Source organism: Pelobates fuscus, chromosome 4 (genome assembly GCF_036172605.1).
Source record: "Pelobates fuscus isolate aPelFus1 chromosome 4, aPelFus1.pri, whole genome shotgun sequence".
NCBI lineage: Eukaryota > Metazoa > Chordata > Amphibia > Anura > Pelobatidae > Pelobates > Pelobates fuscus.
In genome coordinates this window covers 160,132,088-160,152,356 of record NC_086320.1, presented here as the reverse complement: position 1 = coordinate 160,152,356, position 20,269 = coordinate 160,132,088, and the positions used below count along the sequence as shown (strand labels likewise).

At 45.0% G+C, this 20,269-nt stretch overlaps 1 protein-coding gene across 3 annotated transcripts in view; it reads left to right on the top strand.

Moving 5' to 3' along the window:
- PHACTR1 (phosphatase and actin regulator 1) overlaps positions 1-20,269 on the top strand; it is a 382,609-nt gene that overhangs the window by 331,899 nt on the left and 30,441 nt on the right. For all 3 annotated transcript variants that reach the window (XM_063451716.1, XM_063451714.1, XM_063451717.1), the window contains one exon: positions 19,261-19,579. In XM_063451716.1, coding sequence (XP_063307786.1) covers positions 19,261-19,579 — 319 coding nt within the window. The remainder of the gene's footprint in view (positions 1-19,260; positions 19,580-20,269) is intronic.

Sequence of the window (20,269 nt, the reverse complement as noted above, 5' to 3'; positions counted from 1 at the left end):
CTGAATTCATTAAAGGACCACTATAGTGCCAGGAAAACATACTTGTTTTCCTGGCCCTATAGTGCCCTGAGGGTGCCCCCACCCTCAGGGACCCCCTCCCGCCGGGCTCTGGAGAGAGGAAGGGGTTAAAATCTTACCTTTCTCCAGCACCGGGCAGGGAGCTTTGCTCCTCCTTCTTCGCGACGTCATCGGCTGAATGCGCATGCGTGGCAGGAGCCGCTCGGGCATTCAGCCGGTCCCATAAGAAAGCATTTGGACGCTGGCGTCTTCTCACTGTGATTTTCACAGTGAGAAGCACGCAAGCGCCTCTAGCTGCTGTCAATGAGACAGCCACTAGAGGCTCTGGAGACTGGATTAACCCTCAGTATAAGCATAGCAGTTTCTCTGAAACTGATATGTTTATAAAAAAAAAAAAGGGTTAACCCTAGCTGGACCAGGCACCCAGACCACTTCATTAAGCTGAAGTGGTCTGGGTGCCTATAGTGGTCCTTTAAGTCCTCATTTGGGAGGATTGCTAAGGAATGGCTATTGCATCTCTTAATGCCAATTACTATATTGCTGTGTTAAATAGCATTTAATAATAGCATGACATTTGTTTTTTGTTGATGTTTTGTGAATTATTCCTTTTTTTCTGCTGTATTTATTGCAGTTTATCTGCACTCTATGTAAACTTCAGGACTTTGCTGTCCTTCAAACCTACCATTTCTGGTCAATCAACACCCATATACATGTTTTACTTCTTATCTGCTAAAACTAGCTCTGTTCATAGTCTGTTCTTCTGCTACATAGCAAAAGAGCAATAGAGTATATCTGCTGCACATTATGAAGAGATAAGGCTGCAAAAAGTACTTGTGTAGTAATACACATAGACACATAGACACATAGAATGTGACGGCAGATAAGAACAATTCGGCCCATCTAGTCTGCCCAATTTTCTAAATACTTTAATTAGTCCCTGGCCTTATCTTATAGTTAGGATAGCCTTATGCCTATCCCACGCATGCTTAAACTCCTTTACTGTGTTAACCTCTACCACTTCAGCTGGAAGTCTATTCCATGCATCCACTACCCTCTCAGAAAAGTAATACTTCCTGATATTATTTTTAAACCTTTGTCCCTCTAATTTAAGACTATGTCTTCTTGTTGTGGTAGTTTTTCTTCTTTTAAGTATTAAATATTAAATATAGTCTCCTCCTTTACTGTGTTGATTCCCTTTATGTATTTAAATGTTTCTATCATATCCCCCCCGGTCTCGTCTTTCCTCCAAGCTATACATGTTAAGATCCTTTAACCTCTCCTGGTAAGTTTTATCCTGCAATCCATGAACCAGTTTAGTAGCCCTTCTGTGAACTCTCTCTAAGGTATCAATATCACTGAGGTAGAGGTAGTGATACAAATGTATTATATAGAAAATAATTAATTTAAAGGAACACTATAGCATTAGGAATACAAATCTGTATTCCTAACGCCATATTGTACCCATCCCTACTCTTTTTCAGGTCCCCCTCCAGTACATAGAATTATTATTTTTTATATATATATATACAGTTTTACCTTTTTTCTAGCACTGAGGATCTCTCGATGCTGCTTACCTCCCTGCCTTCCACAATGTCATGTAAGAGTATTGGGGACCAAATGTACATGAGCAGCGAGCGCCACACACAGTCATATCCCCCCGTAAGAAAGCATTGAATCAATGCTTTCCTACGGGGGCTTCTGCATCAGTTTTACTCAGTCGGTGCAGCAGAAGCATGTCTAATGGCTGCCATACTGACAGCCCTAGAGGTGGACTGAACCCAGCAATGTAGTGTATATTTTGTATTGTGACTATGGTATGCCTTTAAGATAATTCTGCCTTCTCTGAAATGACCTTCCCAGCTGATATAAATGAATGTATGTGAAACGCTGTGAGCAATACACAAAGAGACCCTGAAATACTACGGATTATTGTATTGATTATTATTGATTATTGTATTATGATGCAGAAGAAGTGTATGGGGTCATTCCCTCATTTTTTGAGCGGTTTCACAAAAATAAAAAAACAGGGTCTCTCCGCACCCAAACCCCAGGCCCAATGCTGCCATTTAAATAATGAGGAAATGAATATTATCTCTGTTCAAATTAGCCAAATCTCGAGCAGCATTGATTCACTGTTAGAGCTGGGATTTTGTTGCTGTACAGGTTTTGATGACTCACCATAACAATATGATTAGTGTAGGTTGTTGCCAAGAGTGACCAGGTAGGACAGATGTGTGACAGCCATGACAGAAACATTTCGGTTTTGTTTTTTTACATCAACGTCAGTGGCCTAAATAAAACTGCCAGTTGCCTTTGGGTTAGTCCCCGCTCAGGTCTCAAAAATGTTTCTGTTCACTTGTACCATTACAAAACGAAACTGTACAATTTGCTTTATTTGGCCTCGTCAGCAAGCTCTAGCCGATATCCCTTTAGGCACTATGAGCACACATCTGGATTAGCTCTTTTAGCTTAGGGAGAGCCCAAGCAAATCCGTTGCAACAAAAACAGAGAATATGAGAACTCTGAAAATTGGCAAAAGCTTATATAATATGTACAGGGCTGAACATTTATACTAGTCATTAATGAGTGAAAATTTTGCCCTGGCAAGTAGAAATTCACACCTGGTGAATATGCCATGGAAACTCCAGGCTTTAAGTGGTGATTAGGCTTTTAAGTAAGGCCTTTCCAGTAGTGGAGGGTCCGAAATATATATTACAGCCAAGGGACAACCTCCTTCAGATGGCTACTAGAGGTGCTTCCTGGGGCAGTACTGCACAGTGTGCAGCACTGACATTCAGTGTCTCCACCTTCTGCATGGAGACACTGAACTTTCCTCATAGAGAAGCAGTGATTCAATGCATCTCTATTAGGAGATGCTGATTGGACAGGGCAGTGATTGACTCCACCCCCCGGCCGCCTTCTTGGCTAAGATCATCAGAATTGACACTCTCAGGCAATCCAATGCTTTCCTATAGGAAAGCATTGTGATTGGCTGAGATCATCATTTCTGATTATGTCAGCCAAGGAGGCAGATCAGGGGCAGAGACAGGACCAGCAGACTGGTATAAAGGTAAAAGTTTACTATATTAAGGAGGACCCGGGGGGGGGGGCTAGATAGTGTTTTTAACACTATAGGGTCAGGAATACATGTTTGCTCCTAAAGCTATAGCGTTCATTTAATGCATTAAACATTATTTATTTTATTATGAACCTGGTTAAATTTAAATTAAATTATGTATTTAAAAAGTATCATGTAATAAAATTATGTGTTTAAAAAATGTTTTAAATCACATTAATTTAAATCATACAAACCTGTGGTGAAGTGCTTTAAATTGCAAATGTACTGCATTAAAATGCTTTTGACAATTCACTTAAATAGAAATAAGTTTCATAGTTTTTGCAAAATGCCTCATCATTGTCAGAGACATGCAAACATTTTCCTCTTGCTAAACATAGAATTGGATAATCTAAATAGAAATACTACATTGAAGCCTCACTTCTAAATCCAGGTTTTGTCAAATTGAGTCTGGATGCCAAATCTGAGCATGTTAAGAAGTAATGGGTCTTTAATATTTGGAATATGAATGTTAAACAACGTTATACTATCAGGGCCGGTGCAAGGATTTTTGCCGCCCTAGGCAAAAACAATTTTGCCGCCCCCCCCCCCATATGTCCAGCCCACCATGTGACATCACAATGCCCCGCCCATATGCTCTGCCATATGGGCCAACGCCAGTCTTCACAAAGTGTCTTTTATCTGAAAAGACAGTGTGTTTACATTAAAAAGCATACAAGCACAGGCTATAGACACCAGAACCACTACATTATGCTGTAGTGCTTCTGGTGACTATAGTATCCATTTAATGTGAGGTAAATTAGAGATTAGTGCCACTAATAATATATTGGATTGCCTACTTACCACCAGATGAGGACAAGAGGCTGATGATGGGCTCAGTCTGGCTCCACAGGTCTGGTGTAGAAGAGGCTCTCTGGAGACTGTTTTTAACAGTGCTCACAACAATTAACGAACAGGAAGCAGCTCCATTTTTTTAGGGCCCCTTACACAGCTCAAGGTCTGGGCCCCCAGGGGGCATACGCCTACAATGCCCACCCATAAATCCACCTACATGGCCCATCCATGAGTTGGGGATTTTTTATGTGTGCAATTTGTGTAAGGGATGTAGTGTGTTTATATGGGATGTAGTGTGTGTTTGCGTGTAAGGAATGCATTGTATGTTTCTGTGTGTGTGTGTGTGTGTGTGTGTAAGGGGTGCAAGGTTTGTTTCTGTGTATGTAATTGAATGCAATGCGTGTCTGTAAGGGGTGCATTAATTATGTAAGAGAACGTAAGGGATGTATTGTGTGTGAGTAGGAATGCATTGTAGGTTTTTGTGTGTGTGTGTGTGTGTGTGTGTGTCACTTAGTGCTCTCCCTTGGCCCCCTGTCCCTCTGCAGTCCCCCCTTGGTGGTCTTCTCACTCCCCTCTCCCCCCTTAGTGGTCCTCCCTCTCCCAAACCCCTTAGTGGTCCTTCCTCTCTCAAACCCCTTAGTAGACCTTCCCCTACTCCCACCAACCCCTTAGTGGTAATCTCCCCCCCCCCCCCCTTAGTGGTCCTTACCCTCCTTCCCTCTCCTTAGTAGTCCTCCCTCCTTACCCCCCTTTGGTGGTCCTTCCCCCCCTTAGTGGTCCTCCCTCTCCCAAACACCTAGTGGACCTCCCCTCCTCCTCCCTCAGTGGTCCTTACCTTCCCACCCCCGTTCCCCCTGTGTTCCTTCACCCCCCTCCCCCAGTGGTCCTTACCCTCCCCTCCCCTAGTGGTCCTTCCTCCCTCCTCCCCTCCCGTAGTAGTCCTTACCCTCCCTCCCCTCCCCTAGTGGTCCTTCCTCCCCCTCCTCTAGTGGTCCTTACTCTCCCCTCCCCTAGTGGTCCTTACCCCCCCCCCTTCAGTGGTTCTTACCCCCCTGGTCCTTACCCACCCCCAGGGGTCATTCTCCACCCCCTCCCTCCCCTAGTGGTCCTTATCCTCCCTCCCCTCCGCTAGTGGTCCTTACCGCCCCCTCATGGTCCTTAACCCCCCCCCAGTGGTCCTTACCCACCCCAGTGGTCCTTATCCACCCCCTCCCTCCCCTAGTGGTCCTTATCCCCTCTCTCCCTCCCTCCCCTAGTGGTCCTTATCCTCCCTCCCCTCCCCTAGTGGTCCTTTCCCCCCCTCATGGTCCTTACCCCCCCCCCCAGTGGTCCTTACCCCCCTGGTCCTTAGCCCCCCTGGTCCTTACCCACCCCCAGTGGTCCTTACCTTCCTCCCCTCCCCTAGTGGTCCTTTCCCCCCCTCATGGTCCTTATCCCCCCCCTGGTCCTTACCCCCCCCCCGGTCCTTACTCACCCCCAGTGGTCCGTATCCCCCCTCTCCCTCCCTCCCCTAGTGGTCCTTATCCTCCCTCCCCTCCCCTAGTGGTCCTTTCCCCCCCTCATGGTCCTTACCCCCCCCCCCCCAGTGGTCCTTACCCCCCTGGTCCTTACCCATCCCCAGTGGTCCTTTCCCCCCCTCATGGTCCTTATCCCCCCCCCTGGTCCTTATCCCCCCCCCTGGTCCTTATCCCCCCTCTCCCTCCCCTAGTGGTCCGTTATTCCCCCCCCCTCCCCTAGTGGTCCGTTATTCCCCCCCCCTCCCCTCCCCTAGTGGTCCGTTATTCCCCCCTCCTCCCCTCCCCTAGTGGTCCGTTATTCCCCCCTCCCATAGTGGTCCGTTATCCCCCCCCCCCCTCCCCTAGTGGTCCGTTATCCCCCCCCCTAGTGGTCCGTTATTCCCCCCTCCCATAGTGGTCCGTTATTCCCCCCTCCTCTAGTGGTCCGTTATTCCCCCCCACCCCCCCTCCCCTAGTGGTCCTGATACCGGAGAAACTGACGGAAGCCAAGCACAGAGAGATGGACACAGGTTTCTTCAGGAAGGAAGAGATTCTTTATTGGATCACCGATCGGGACTCAGAGGGACTAATGTCACCAAAATACAGCAAGTTCTGAGCCCCGGACAATAGTGCAGGCTCCTTATATAGGCATATAACTCCTCCCATATTAAGCTCCACCCGCACATTCTCTTGACCAATCAATACAATATAAGAATTAACTTCCTGTTTGACCGCATGGCTTGTCCAGCACAATGGAGGAGGGGGAATACTATATCCTGTATTCTTGCACATGCTCCGTACACTACTGATCGTATCTTGCCTCGTGCAACCAACTGATCGATACGTCAGCATATGCACGTACACATGCCACGTGGTAATCTCGGCCTACTAAATTTATTTTTACCGAGATTCCACCACATTCCCCCCTTTGATGCCTCTTAATATTTTACAATTACTTGAGGCATCACATAACCTTAGTTTTGCTTACACCGCAAGTTACCTTGAACCAGACCAGACTTATCTTATGATGTGAATCTTCAACATTCATCTTCTTGCATTGGTTCTCCCTGATCTAGAGCCTTATATTTATATATCGCCATTATCTGTGCAGCAGCCTTCCTCTCTGCTATACTTCCTATCAGGCTTTGCACAGACCTAACTACTAGGGGTATAAGACACGGTAGGAGTAGACACAACAGTAAAATCAGTAGGACTCCACCTACCACTGCCTTAAGCCCTCCAAACCACTCATACCAGCTACCAAACCAACTACTTGGATTGTACCCTTTCCATACCTGAGTAGGCACATGCGCTAGTTTAACCATATGGCTAGTAAGCTCAGCTATTGCTTGCCCTTCGTCGTCTATTTGAAGACAGCAATTGCTCAGGTTAAACTTCCCACATACACCTCCCTCTACTGCCAAAAGGTAATCCAAGGCTAATCTATTTTGGTAGACTGCTGTCCTCATCCTGGTATTATGTTTCACTAGGAGATTGAGCGCTTGTGATGTTTCATTAGTGATAATCTCAACCACCGCCTGTAATCTTATAATGCGGTTGAGCATATAAATAGGGGTTCTATAACCAAAGGTACCATCTTCTGCCCACGTGGCTGGCCCATAATAGTCTATAATACGCTGGGGAGGCCATTCATCATCTTCCCAGGCGCCTATCTCTATGGGTCCCCTTTTCTTCCTATGATTCACATCATACACTTTAACACCTAAAGTCTCACCTGTTTCAATCGGTAACAAGAAGAAGGATGGTTTGAGCATACCCAACACACATGCCCCTTCCCAGTCCTGTGGCAGCTCCGAATAGGCTTTCTTACCACAGATCCAGTACAAATTTGCTGGAGCTCTCCAGGTAGATGTGATAGATAGATCAAACCACACATCCTTTAAATTGGCGTATCTAGCAAACGGGTTAGATGGTTCTGAGACATTTGAAGCCGACCACCAAGTTGTATTCTTTGTATCATCATCATAAGCTTTTTGCCCTAGACAAGTTAATTCTCCTACAGAAGTATTATACATTATTCCTTTCCTTGCTATGCAAACATAACCTATGATGGAGGTCTTTAATCTCCACTCAGATTTACCTCTAACACTCATATGATAATCGGCTTGTGTAGATATTAGTTGGTCAACTGCCTCAGAACCGGACATTACCTCCTTTGCTTCCCAAGGCCATTGGTCTCCCATGTTAGTACCTCCACACACATAGCAGTTGGTAACATTAAGACTACCGGCAATACTTTCAGCTAGGTCAATGAACAGGTTTTTAGCGTTATGGGGGATCTTATTATCTATACTCATCTCTTCATAAAAGGAATGATATACTTGATGAGTCTGGGAGGATACCGTATCAGTCTCTATCCCTATAAACAATAATGTCCCAGGATCTAAACCCGTCCCGTATATCTGAAACCCAAATAAATTTCCATATTTGTCTAAGAACTTGTCGGGGTTATTAATAAGTATATGGACTGGGTTGCATTCCATAGACTTACAATAAGGGCTAGTCGGCAACTTAGTCACTATCATGTCTTTATCTACTGTCTGTCCCCAAGTCGCCCACCCCACACAAGACCAATATGGGCAAAAGTTATAGTCTTTATTTGGGCATCTAGGACTTACATACTTATTTTTACTACTGGGACAAATATATTTATCATTAGACCCATACGTCCTCTCCCATCTAAGATCCCCACATACATTCCACGGTTTTCTACCACTTGATATCGCCTTACATGCATCAAATAGCAGAACACCCGAAGAATATACGGATTCTAACACCGTCTTATTAATTAGGGTCCCCTGAGGATCTCCATTCCTGAGAGTCAACCAAATTGTACGAGGTTGATACTCTGGACTGAAGCACTTAGGTTCTCCTACTCCTAAATGGCACACACTATAGTCTATATTTAGGTATCTACATCTTGATACCTCTCCTTTACATTCGTATTGTGAATGCCAAATTAGGGTTTGGGAAATATGGTTACCTGTTCTCGTAGTCTTAATGCATACCTCACAGCTAGGAGTGTCGGTACCTCTACCTTCCTGAATATAAAAACACATATAAATAAACACAATCAAAAGCACATCTTTCGCCGTCATCCTCAGTCTTCGTCCGTGCGATGGAACCTCAGCTTCCAGGATGTGAGGGCTGCAGGGAATGGAGTTCTGCTCGTCTTCACAGGTGTCCCTTCGAGACTTTCCTGGCTTATACACTATGTGTTGGTAAGAGGACAGGCTTTATTATGGCCTTCTCACTCACACCTGTAACAATAAAATTTGTAATCCACAATAATTCCTCGTTACTCCGACTGAGTAGTGCGTTTCAACCGGATCTTGCAGGGATTCTCTGGATCTGCTGTAACTTGCCAAGAATCAACTGCTGCTGGCTTAACCCTGGAGTGATGTATCCACGGAGTCACTTCTGCTACTTTTATCGCTGTAGGGGTAGACAAAAGAACAACATAAGGACCTCTCCACTTGGGCCCTAACGGTACATTATTCCACTCTTTAATCCACACTTGGTCTCCTGGATGATAATTATGAACAGGGGGATAAATATTCACAGGTAATCTATCTTGTACCCATTTCTGTACCTCCTCCATAGTCTTACCCAACTCTACAACCTGCTGCCGAGTAATTCCTTCTCCCAACTGACTCAAATCCCCCCTTAAGTTACCAAGTACGGGAGGTGGTCGCCCATACATAATTTCAAAAGGAGAGAGGCCCATCCTTCTGGTAGGGGTACTGCGGATTCGCAATAGAGCTATAGGTAAGAGAACGTTCCACTTAAGTTGGGTTTCCTGACACATTTTAGCCAACTGGTTCTTAATAGTTCTATTCATTCTCTCTACCTTACCAGAACTCTGGGGTCTATATGCAGTATGAAGCCTCCACTTTATACCAAGCATATGAGTCAGTTGTTGTAGGCACTGGTGAACAAAAGCTGGACCATTGTCCGATCCTATAGAACAGGGTAGTCCATATCGGGGTATTATTTCTCGTAGCAGGAATCTCACAACTTCTCCTGCTTTCTCTGTACGAGTAGGACATGCTTCTACCCAGCCTGAATAGGTGCACACAATTACCAGCAGGTAACGATGTCCACCCGATTTAGGCATCACTGTAAAGTCTATTTGTAGATCGGACATGGGGAGTCCCCCCATAAACTGGACTCCTGGTGGCTTTACTGGTCCTTGTCTTGCATTATTCTTAGCACACGTTACACATCTGCGTACAATGGCCTGAGTCAAGTTGGACAATCTTGGTATGTAGAAATGTTTCCTGAGAGATTCTTCAGTACTGTCTCTCCCAGAATGTGTCCCGTTGTGAAAATTTTGGACAATTTCTACCGCTAGTGATGCTGGTATAACTATTCTTCCATCTTCTAGCTGATACCACTTGTTCTCCAAATACTTTCCCGGTTCAGTCTTTAACCACTCCTCTTCTTGAGTTGTATAAACTGGAGTCCATTGAGACAGTGGGGTTGGTATTAGAGCAGCTATATGCCCCACATACTCCTGTCTTCCTGATTCAGCAGCACGCTTAGCTGCACTATCTGCCATCCGATTTCCTTTGGTTACATCACCATCTCCTCTCAGATGCGCTCGACAATGTATGATACCGACTTCTTTCGGCTCCCATACTGCTTCCAATAGTTGTAGGATTTCAGCTGCGTACTTGATTTCTTTGCCTTCTGAATTCAGTAGTCCTCTTTCTTTATACAAAGCTCCGTGGGCATGAGTGGTTAAAAACGCATACTTAGAGTCCGTATAGATATTCACTCTTAAACCTTCAGCCAATTGTAACGCTCGTGTTAGTGCTATTAATTCTGCCTTTTGTGCTGATGTTCCTTTCGCCAGTGGCCGAGCTTCTATCACCTTGTCTATTGTTGTTACTGCATATCCTGCATAGCGGATCCCTTCTTTCACATAACTACTGCCGTCGGTATAATATTGAACATCGGGGTTCTGGATGGGAAAATCACGAAGATCTGGTCTACTTGAGAATACTTCATCCATTACTTCCAAACAATCATGTTGACTTTCAGTAGGTTGTGGCAAAAGGGTAGCTGGATTTAAGGTGTTTACAGTCTCTAAATGCACTCTTGGGTTTTCACACAACATTGCTTGATACTTGGTCATACGGCTGTTACTAAACCAATGATTTCCTTTGTAATCCAACAACGTCTGTACTGCATGTGGGACTCGTACATAAAGTTCTTGACCCAGAGTGAGTTTATCGGCTTCAGCTACTAGCAGGGCGGCTGCAGCTACGGCTCTTAGACAAGGTGGAAGTCCGCTGGCCACTGCATCCAGTTGCTTAGACATGTAGGCAACAGGTCTTTGCCATGATCCCAAGTACTGTGTCAATACTCCCACAGCCATTCTTCTTTGCTCGTGTACATATAAGTAGAATGGTCGTGTGTGATCAGGTAGACCTAATGCTGGGGCACTCATCAAAGCCTTCTTCACATCTTCAAATGCCGTTTGCTGTTCTTGGGTCCATAAGAAGGGATCGTGCTCTGTACCTTTGATGGCTGCGTACAGAGGTTTTGCTAGTATCGCATAGCTGGGAATCCATATCCTACAGAAGCCCGCTGCCCCCAAGAATTCTCGCACTTGTCTTCTATTCTTGGGTATTGGTATTTGGCAGACAGCTTCTTTTCTCTCTGGCCCCATAATCCTTTGACCTTCAGAGATATGGAATCCCAGATACTTGACAGTTGGCAAACACAACTGAGCCTTCTTTCTAGACACCTTGTATCCTGCCTTCCAGAGAATATGTAGTAGATCGTGCGTTGCTTGCTGACATTTTTCTTTTGTAACTGCTGCTATCAACAAGTCATCTACATATTGTAACAATACACATTCTCCTGGGATAGACTCGAAATCCAATAAATCTTGACTTAGGGCTGAACCAAATAGGGTAGGTGAATTTTTAAACCCTTGGGGCAGTCTTGTCCAAGTCATTTGGCGTTTTGAGCCCGTTACAGCGTTCTCCCATTGGAAAGCGAAAATACATTGACTTTCTGCGGCAATTCGGAGGCAAAAGAAGGCATCTTTGAGATCTAAGACTGTGAAGTAAGTAGCCCCGCCCGGAATTAAAGCAAGCAGGTTATATGGATTGGGTACAACTGGATGTATACTAACAACCGCATCATTGACTGCTCTTAAGTCCTGCACAGGTCGATACTCATCTGTACCGGGCTTTTGAACAGGCAGCAATGGGGTGTTCCAGGGGGAAGTACAGAATTTTAGGATACCATACCGTATGAACTTATCCAGATAGGATTGGATGTTCTTCTTAGCCTTCTGTGGGATGTGGTATTGTCTTAGGCTTACTGGATAAACCCCAAGTTTCAGTTCAATTTTTATAGGTGGAATATTGCGGGCCAGTCCTGGTGGGTTGTTCTCTGCCCAAACTCCTGGTATGTTAAACAATGTCTCATCACTCCTAGGGTTTTGGCTAGTCAACACTGTATAAAGTCGCCACTCTTCTTCCTTTGGTACGGATAAAGTCATAATACCTGAAGGTCCATTAAACTTTAAAGATGTTGTTCCATTTGGTAGGAACGTAATCTGCGCTTGTAATTTTGATAGCATATCACGTCCCAGCAATTGGATTGGACATTCAGGCATATAAAGGAATTGGTGTTTTACTACGTGGCCTCCCAATGTACAGAGTCGACTTTTAAGAACCGGTCTTTCAGCACTTCTTCCAGTTGCTCCTACCACAGTAATAGTCCTTCCAGATGGAGGAGCAACTAGATTAGTCACCACTGAATGTTCAGCACCAGTGTCGATCATGAACGCACTCCTTTTTCCCCCTATTGATACATCGACCATAGGCTCCGCTCGACCAAGGGGGATGGAGCCCGGTCGGTATCAATAGTCCTCCATGACCGTGTCAGCCAATCCTACGAAGTCCCTACCTTCTCTATCGCGGGACCTTTGCGCTGCTGGAATATACCTGTCTTCCCTAACACTTCCTCTGTTCCCATTACTCCCTCTATAACCATTACTCCCTCCGGGGCCTCCTCTACCTCTCGCTCTGCCTCTAAAATTTCCATAACCTGTCCTAGGTCTGTCTTTCTCAGACTGTTCTCTTCGCGGACACTCATTTCTCCAATGCCCTTCTTCCCTACAGTAAGCGCACTGATTTCTACTTAGAGGTTCCTCATTCCACTTACTATCGCCTCTATCTGGGCCCCGTCTATCTACGCCTGCGATCGCTACCGCTAGCATATCAGCCTTTTTACGCATCTTGCGCTCTTCCTCTTTCTTATTTTCTGTATCCCTGTTCATATAGACCTTATTTGCTACCTCCATTAGTTGGGTGATGGACATACCTGCAAACCCTTCTAACTTTTGTAGCTTGCGCTTAATATCTCCGTATGCTTGGCTGACAAAGGCGGAGTTAACCATTCAGGAATTGTCTGCGTCTTCCGGATTAAAGGGGGTATACAAGCGGTATGCCTCCAATAATCGGTCATAAAAGACACTGGGCGCTTCATCGCTTTTCTGAATCACCTCAACTGTCTTCGACATGTTAATGGCTTTCTTTCCTCCTGCTTTCATGCCAGCAATTATAGCGTCTCTATAGGCTCTGAGTTGAACCATATCAGCACCATTTACGTTCCAATCGGGATCAGTGTTGGGATAATGTGTTGCGGCCCATGCTGCTGGATTAGCTTGATTCAAAGCACGGGCTCTATCCTCTAGTGCTTTTATGGCTGCTTGATTTATTCTTGTCCTTTCCTCATTGTTAAATAAAGTCATTAGTAACTGCTGGCAATCAGCCCATGTCGGATTATGCGTCTGTACTATTGAGGTGAACAGATCAGTCATGGCTTGTGGTTTCTCAGTATACGAGGAATTATGGGTCTTCCAGTTTAAAAGGTCGGTAGTGGTAAATGGGACATATACGAAGACTGGGTCAGCGTGTGCCATTTGACCTGCGGCATCGATATAAGCTGACCCGGGATTTAGGCGAAGAGGCATCTGATAGTGCTTTAATTGTTGGGCACCAGTCAACTGTCGGGTTTGGATGGGGCTACGTAGGGAAGCGTCAGTCATGGGTTCCGGTCGGGGAGAGATAGGGTATGGGGATGTGGGAGGTTGGTTTTGGGAAAAGGTCGTAAATAGAACACTTCGAGCCGAGCTAGATGAAGCTTGACCGGAAGTCTGAAGTGGCGCCAAATCAGGATATTCGTTTCTAATGGGGGTGGGTTCTGGTTCCGGAAGGGGAGATTTAGTACGAGGGGGGGTGGATCCTGTACTGGAGGAGGAAGCGGAAGTGGATGGGGGTAATGAGGGGAGGGCTGCAGGACTTCCTGCGTTTGCGTCACTTCCTCTTAACGGAAAGTAAGGGGGCGGCAAAGGGATCTCGGACTCAGGGGGCGTGTCCAAAATGGGCCTAACACCAGTCCTAGTGGACGAACAAGTCCTAGCTACCATGAGGCGACACTGCTCCTCGTGGCATGTCTGGAGCCATTTTGGCGAGTCATTTACGGCCTGTCTCCAACAGTCAATATAAGGAAACTGGCCGTAAAGTTCAGGCCTACCTGATACAGCCACGTGTAAGCGCTGTACCAGAGTTAGATCCAAACTGCCACGTGGCGGCCATGCCGCAACCAAAGTAGGCCACTCCCTAGTGCACAAAGTAACTAAACGCACAGGAGACATCTTAACCCCAAAATCACACGTTTTGAATCCCTTTTTAAAATTCTTCACCATACAACCTAAGGGATCCGGAATCGTTGACTGCGACGCACCCATGCTTAACGATGGAACGTCGTCGACAACGAATACTATACACGCGTACTATTCAACAATCACACCCGTTTCCTCTGGCAACAGCACCACGTGGTACGGTTACCAAGTGAAACGTACACAATAACAATAAACACTCAGGGAATTCCCGTACACACACAGCTGTTACACCAGTCACTATATAATCAATATTATGCCCTTTGGCGTAACTATACAGTCACCCACGCTATAATTCTCTATATACGAATTACCCGTCTATAACACACCCCAGTAACATCGTCTTTTACAAATAGCGGTTACAGTACGGTTAGCATAGGTCAAAGCACAAGTTAAGGTCACAATACAATTATTAGTGGTTATGGTGTTAAAACATGCAATGGACGACAATGATTAGTACTTATATACAGTGTCAGTAAATATACAGGGTTATGGTACCGTGCACTATAATACAGCAACACACTATTAACACTCTCGCTAGACGGCTGAGCTCGCGCTATCTAACAAGATATACACTTTACTAAAACAATCGTTAACACATTTACAATTCCCAACTAAACTATTGGCCAGTACCTTGAATGGACTACCTAAAAACAATCTACATACGTTTTGGTTAGCCACACTGCCCAATCACCACATATATAGCGAGCTAGAGGACCGAATTTACACAGACGCCTCTTAGTCGCACTATACAACGAGCTAGAGGACCGAATTTACACAGACGCCTCTTAGTCGTACTATCAAAAGTCTAGTGGGTTCCAAATTTACACGCCTTCCCACTTAGCCCAGATAGGATGAGAACTAGCGAACCGAATTTACACAGACGCCGCTTAGTCTCCCGGTCCCTCCGACCTAGCGAACAAAATATACACCCTAGAACGCTAGTCTAGACAAGACACCGGTGTCCGGCTAGGGCTTATTTTACACCAGAGCGCCCCGCCTGACTAACAGAATCAAACGGTCTGACTAAAGAGCGTTCGATCGAGCGGTGCGCCTTCGCTCCTTCCCTCCGACAGAGGGGGCAGATACAGATTCAAACCCCTTTGGGCCTACCGCACAATCGGTATACCCCTAGTGGGTCCTGCCGTCTAAAACAGCAGTTGTCTTACCTCCTCGTTCCTGAACCTGAGTTCACACTCATCGACGGGGACACCCCAGCACTTCTCACGTAGAGGCCGATGATCTCCTGGACAATGGCCCAGTGGCGCCGAGACGAAGGGAGGTCCACGCAGAAGTTCAGGGGTGCAGCCGTAGAGAACGTGGGCAAAGATAGACCGTCTCACGCCTCTGCCTCTCAGCTACCGTTGAACGATGAGCTTCCCGGCCAATGCACCAAATGATACCGGAGAAACTGACGGAAGCCAAGCACAGAGAGATGGACACAGGTTTCTTCAGGAAGGAAGAGATTCTTTATTGGATCACCGATCGGGACTCAGAGGGACTAATGTCACCAAAATACAGCAAGTTCTGAGCCCCGGACAATAGTGCAGGCTCCTTATATAGGCATATAACTCCTCCCATATTAAGCTCCACCCGCACATTCTCTTGACCAATCAATACAATATAAGAATTAACTTCCTGTTTGACCGCATGGCTTGTCCAGCACAATGGAGGAGGGGGAATACTATATCCTGTATTCTTGCACATGCTCCGTACACTACTGATCGTATCTTGCCTCGTGCAACCAACTGATCGATACGTCAGCATATGCACGTACACATGCCACGTGGTAATCTCGGCCTACTAAATTTATTTTTACCGAGATTCCACCACAGTCCGTTATCCCCCCCCTAGTGGTCCGTTATTCCCCCCTCCCATAGTGGTCCGTTATTCCCCCCTCCTCTAGTGGTCCGTTATTCCCCCCTCCTCTAGTGGTCCGTTATTCCCCCCCATCCCCCCTCACCCCCTCCCATAGTGGTCCGTTATTCCCCACCCACCCCCCTCCCATAATGGTCCTTACCCTCCCCTCCTGCCCATTTAGCGTGGCCGGGCGGCGCGGAACCAGGGACAGGAACCTCTGTTTCCTGTACCCGGCCGCCGGCGGACTGACAGGAAGTGCTCACTCAGTGAGCGCTTCCCTTCAGTCCGCCGGCGGCCGGGAACAGGAAACAGAGGTTCCTGTCCCTGGTTCCGCGCCGCCCGGCACGCTACATGGAGAGACCGGCAGGAGGGAGCGCTCTGCGCTTCCCTCCTGCCGGTCACTGAAACCCGGCCGCCCTCCATGCAGCAGTGCTGCGCCGCCTGGGGCTTGTTAAAGTGCTCAGGCGGCGCAGCATGAGGAGGCGCACCGGGGACAGGGATCCGGCGCCCCCTGATAAGTTGCGCCCTAGGCGGCTGCCTAGGTCGCCTTACAGGTGGCGCCGGCCCTGTATACTATAGTGGTATTAGTAATAAAATGTGTGACATTTTGTGGGGAAGAAGCGGCCCACAGATGCCATCAAGATGTTTACATAATCTCTGAATGTGAACTTGATGCACACATATAGTGTGTACCATTATCCTCTTAAAGTCAGATACTTTATTCCAAAAGTGTCAAAACAGCTAAGGAAATCGAAAGTCAGGTGCAGGTTCAGAGTCAAAGGCAAGCAAGAGTCATTGCATGGATAATCACTAAACGATGGAACACAGAAGGACACAGGTCTGCACACAACAAACTCAGCTAATATCTGAGCAAGAAACTGAGGGCAGGGGTGGCTTTATAGAAAGATGGAGAAGTGACATGCCCATCAGGGCAAAGCTGTCAGGGTTACACATGTGCAACACCCTTCCTGCATGGTGAGTGCCATGTGCATTTCTCCAAGGATACCTTCCCAGGCTTTCCTGCTTCCCTTGGGTGTTGGTTGAATCTTAGGGCGGCTGAGTGCACGAAAGGAGAAGGCACCTGCATGCAGTGCAGAATACGCCTTACAGACCACCACAAGGGATATCAGCAGGAGGGAGTTTTTTTCAACTCAGTAAGTACTTGAGCAGCTGTACAATATAGAGCTCGTGAGTCTTCTGTTTTGAGCCATATTGACTTTTCTATATTAAGAGAAGAGTGAAGAGGGTTAACACTTCTATGTCCTATGAGTCAGACAGATCAACTGACTGAAATACTTGAACTTTATAGGTTATATTTCATAAAAAGTACAAAATATAATGTCACAGACTGGTAGGTTAGGGCTTAACAGGGAATTGAGATGAGGTTGTAATTAATGTAGAAGAGAAGCCGGACTTTGCATGAAGGAAAAAAAAAAACACAATCAACTTGACTGGAACAAGGAACGGGAAGCATATACGCCAAAGTTTTTCATGCCTTCACAGAAGTTCATCAGCCCAAAAATAGAAGCTGGAATTAAATGGGTTAACTACCATAATCACTACAATCCGTTGTACAGGTTATGGTTCCTTTAGGCTGTGGGGATTTCCCCCTTGGCTCTGTATCAAACCAGTTTGACACAAACCAAGGGCCCCCCTGATATCCTGGCCCTACACTTGTCATATTACTAATGTTCAATTTACACAGCTCACGGTTTATTATTAGTGTTATAATTGTTAGCAACAAGTACAGAAGGATTAAGCACCCTTTAGCACTCCAGCTGCACTTTAGTGGATAGAGAAGGGTTACTGCAGTAGCCCAAAATCTAAATTAAATAACCTACTGACTGCACCCTGGAGCACCAGGTAGAGAGTTACGGTAGCTTTTCTGGCCTATAAATGTCTCCAACAAGAGGCGTTTCAACCTTTAGTCAGTAAATTTAAATATATTACATACAGTGGGAGACAACTCTCCTGTTCTGACCCTTCAATTAATTAAATGAAGACTGTATAACTAACACTTTAGTACATACCTCCTTCTCTATGCTAAATCACAGCTGTAATAATTTTAAGTAGTCATAGCTTATTTCGTTTTGTCAGATAGGCAATTTGGCTTTATGAAGTGAGCAAAGTTATATTGTAATTATCCCATCTTGCGGTTAAAGAAAAACTGCTGTGATTTCTAAATGCTTTTTGTTTAAGAAAATTATTAAATAGTGTTTAACTGCTGATGGTTTTTTTTTTTACAATATCTATATATCATCATGGTGTTTTACCCACATATTACCTTGGGCTAATTTTCTTTCGTTTTTTTTTTGTTTTTTTATTATTATCTTTATTTTTTATGTCTTCCTCATTTTTTTCTCAAATTCCTGGTCAGAATGATTTATAATGATTTGTAGTTTAAGAATGAAATTAAAGCAAATGAAATTAAGATTAAGACCTTCTCTTTTATAGTCTCTAACACAGATTCTGTTTATTTGGAAACAGCAAGATTTAATCAAAAGGCTAGTAGACCTGTCTTCTCTGCGGTGTTTGATTTCATTGTATTGGAGGTTCTTGCGGAGCCAAACCTGCCACAATTCGGCACAAAACGAATTTAATATTTTCCCTTTTTGGTGGTGGGATCTAGTTTGTTTTATTTTAAACTATAGGATTTAATCAAAAGGCAAATAGACATGTCTTCGGCAGAGATGCCTTTCAGCTCATGAGTCATTGTTACTGCCTAAAATGGTCATTCATGGTTTAATTTGTATCCATTTTGGGATACGGTACATTAAATGCAGTTCTCTTTCTCTAAAGCTTGGTATCCTTGTCCATGATTATGCAACTCTTTTTCTAAGACTGATGAGTTTATTTTTCTGTCATCTTTTCTGTCACTTATATTTTGGAAACTCAAATGCAAACAGATTTTGCATTCATTGATGTTCTGACTTTGAAAAATTAGATAAAGGCCATTGACTGACCTCCATTTTGCAATAGATTGCAAGCATAGCTATATACACTATAAAATAATACATGTCTTGTTACGAGTTAGATATTCAATAAGTCTTTGTGAGTTGTAACTTTGTAAGTCTCAAACATGGTTATTGCCCCTTACTAGTAAAATAGTAGGATCATCAGATGTAATCGGTATAGAGGAATAATGAAATTGGATTTTGACCAGTGACATATAGTACAAAGTACAGTACATATAGTGGATATCCACAGAGCCATAACAATTACATCAGCTTTCCTTTTTTTTTCTCCAGACTCCAGTGGAGTTGTGAAATTGCCTTGTATGCCGGGGAAAATGTCTCCTCCTCTACCTCCAAAGAAAGTGATGATATGCGTGCCATTAGGGGGGACAGACTTCCCCCATTCTTCCTATTCTAACCAGAAGAGCTCCCAACATCATCACACAGTCCTGCCATCTCAGCTAGCAGCCCATCAACACCAGCTCCAGTATGGCAGCCAGCATCTATCAACAGGATCTAGTTCAATACCCATCCACGCATCCATACCTCCAGGGTGTAGGGTGATAGAGGAGCTGAATAAGACACTTGCGATGACCATGCAAAGGTTGGAGAGGTAATGTATTATGTATTCCCTATAAACAAACATTATCTGTGCAATGTCAGTGTAATACAATGGTTACATTGCAGATTTGTTTATTGATTTTATTCTATTTGATATTTGCTAAACTTGTAAGTTCATAAAAAGTCAAATATGTGCTCATTAACAATACAATTGATTGTACAAATACTGATTAAACAACCAAACATTCATCACTTCTGTTATAACTCGATTTGTGTATGAAGAGAAAATACTGCTTGGTCAAACCATTTCTCCTGAAAATGGGAAATTTCAGTTTGGCTCTGTATGATTTCAGTACCAAAAACCCAGTTCTGGAACTGGAGCAGATGAACCAAAAGTGTGTGAAAATGGGCCAATTGGTGACATCATTGTGGAGGCCTTGCTTCCATAATGAATGTCCAAACCAAGGCTCCTCATAGAAGAACATTGGGAAGGAGGTGTGTGCGTGTCCAATCAAATGCTATGTCCAACCTAGTGGCTGTGTTGAAGACATCCTCTAGTGGTGTGTTTATCCCCAGAATGTAAACATTGCCGTTTCTACAAAACTGCAATGTTTTACATTGCAGGGTTTAAACTATAGGACCACAGTACCCATGCTACTTAATTGAGATTAAGTGGTCTGGGTGCATTTAGTGGTTCTTCAAGCACCGTACTCCGAGCAGAGGTTGACTGAACCACTTTTGA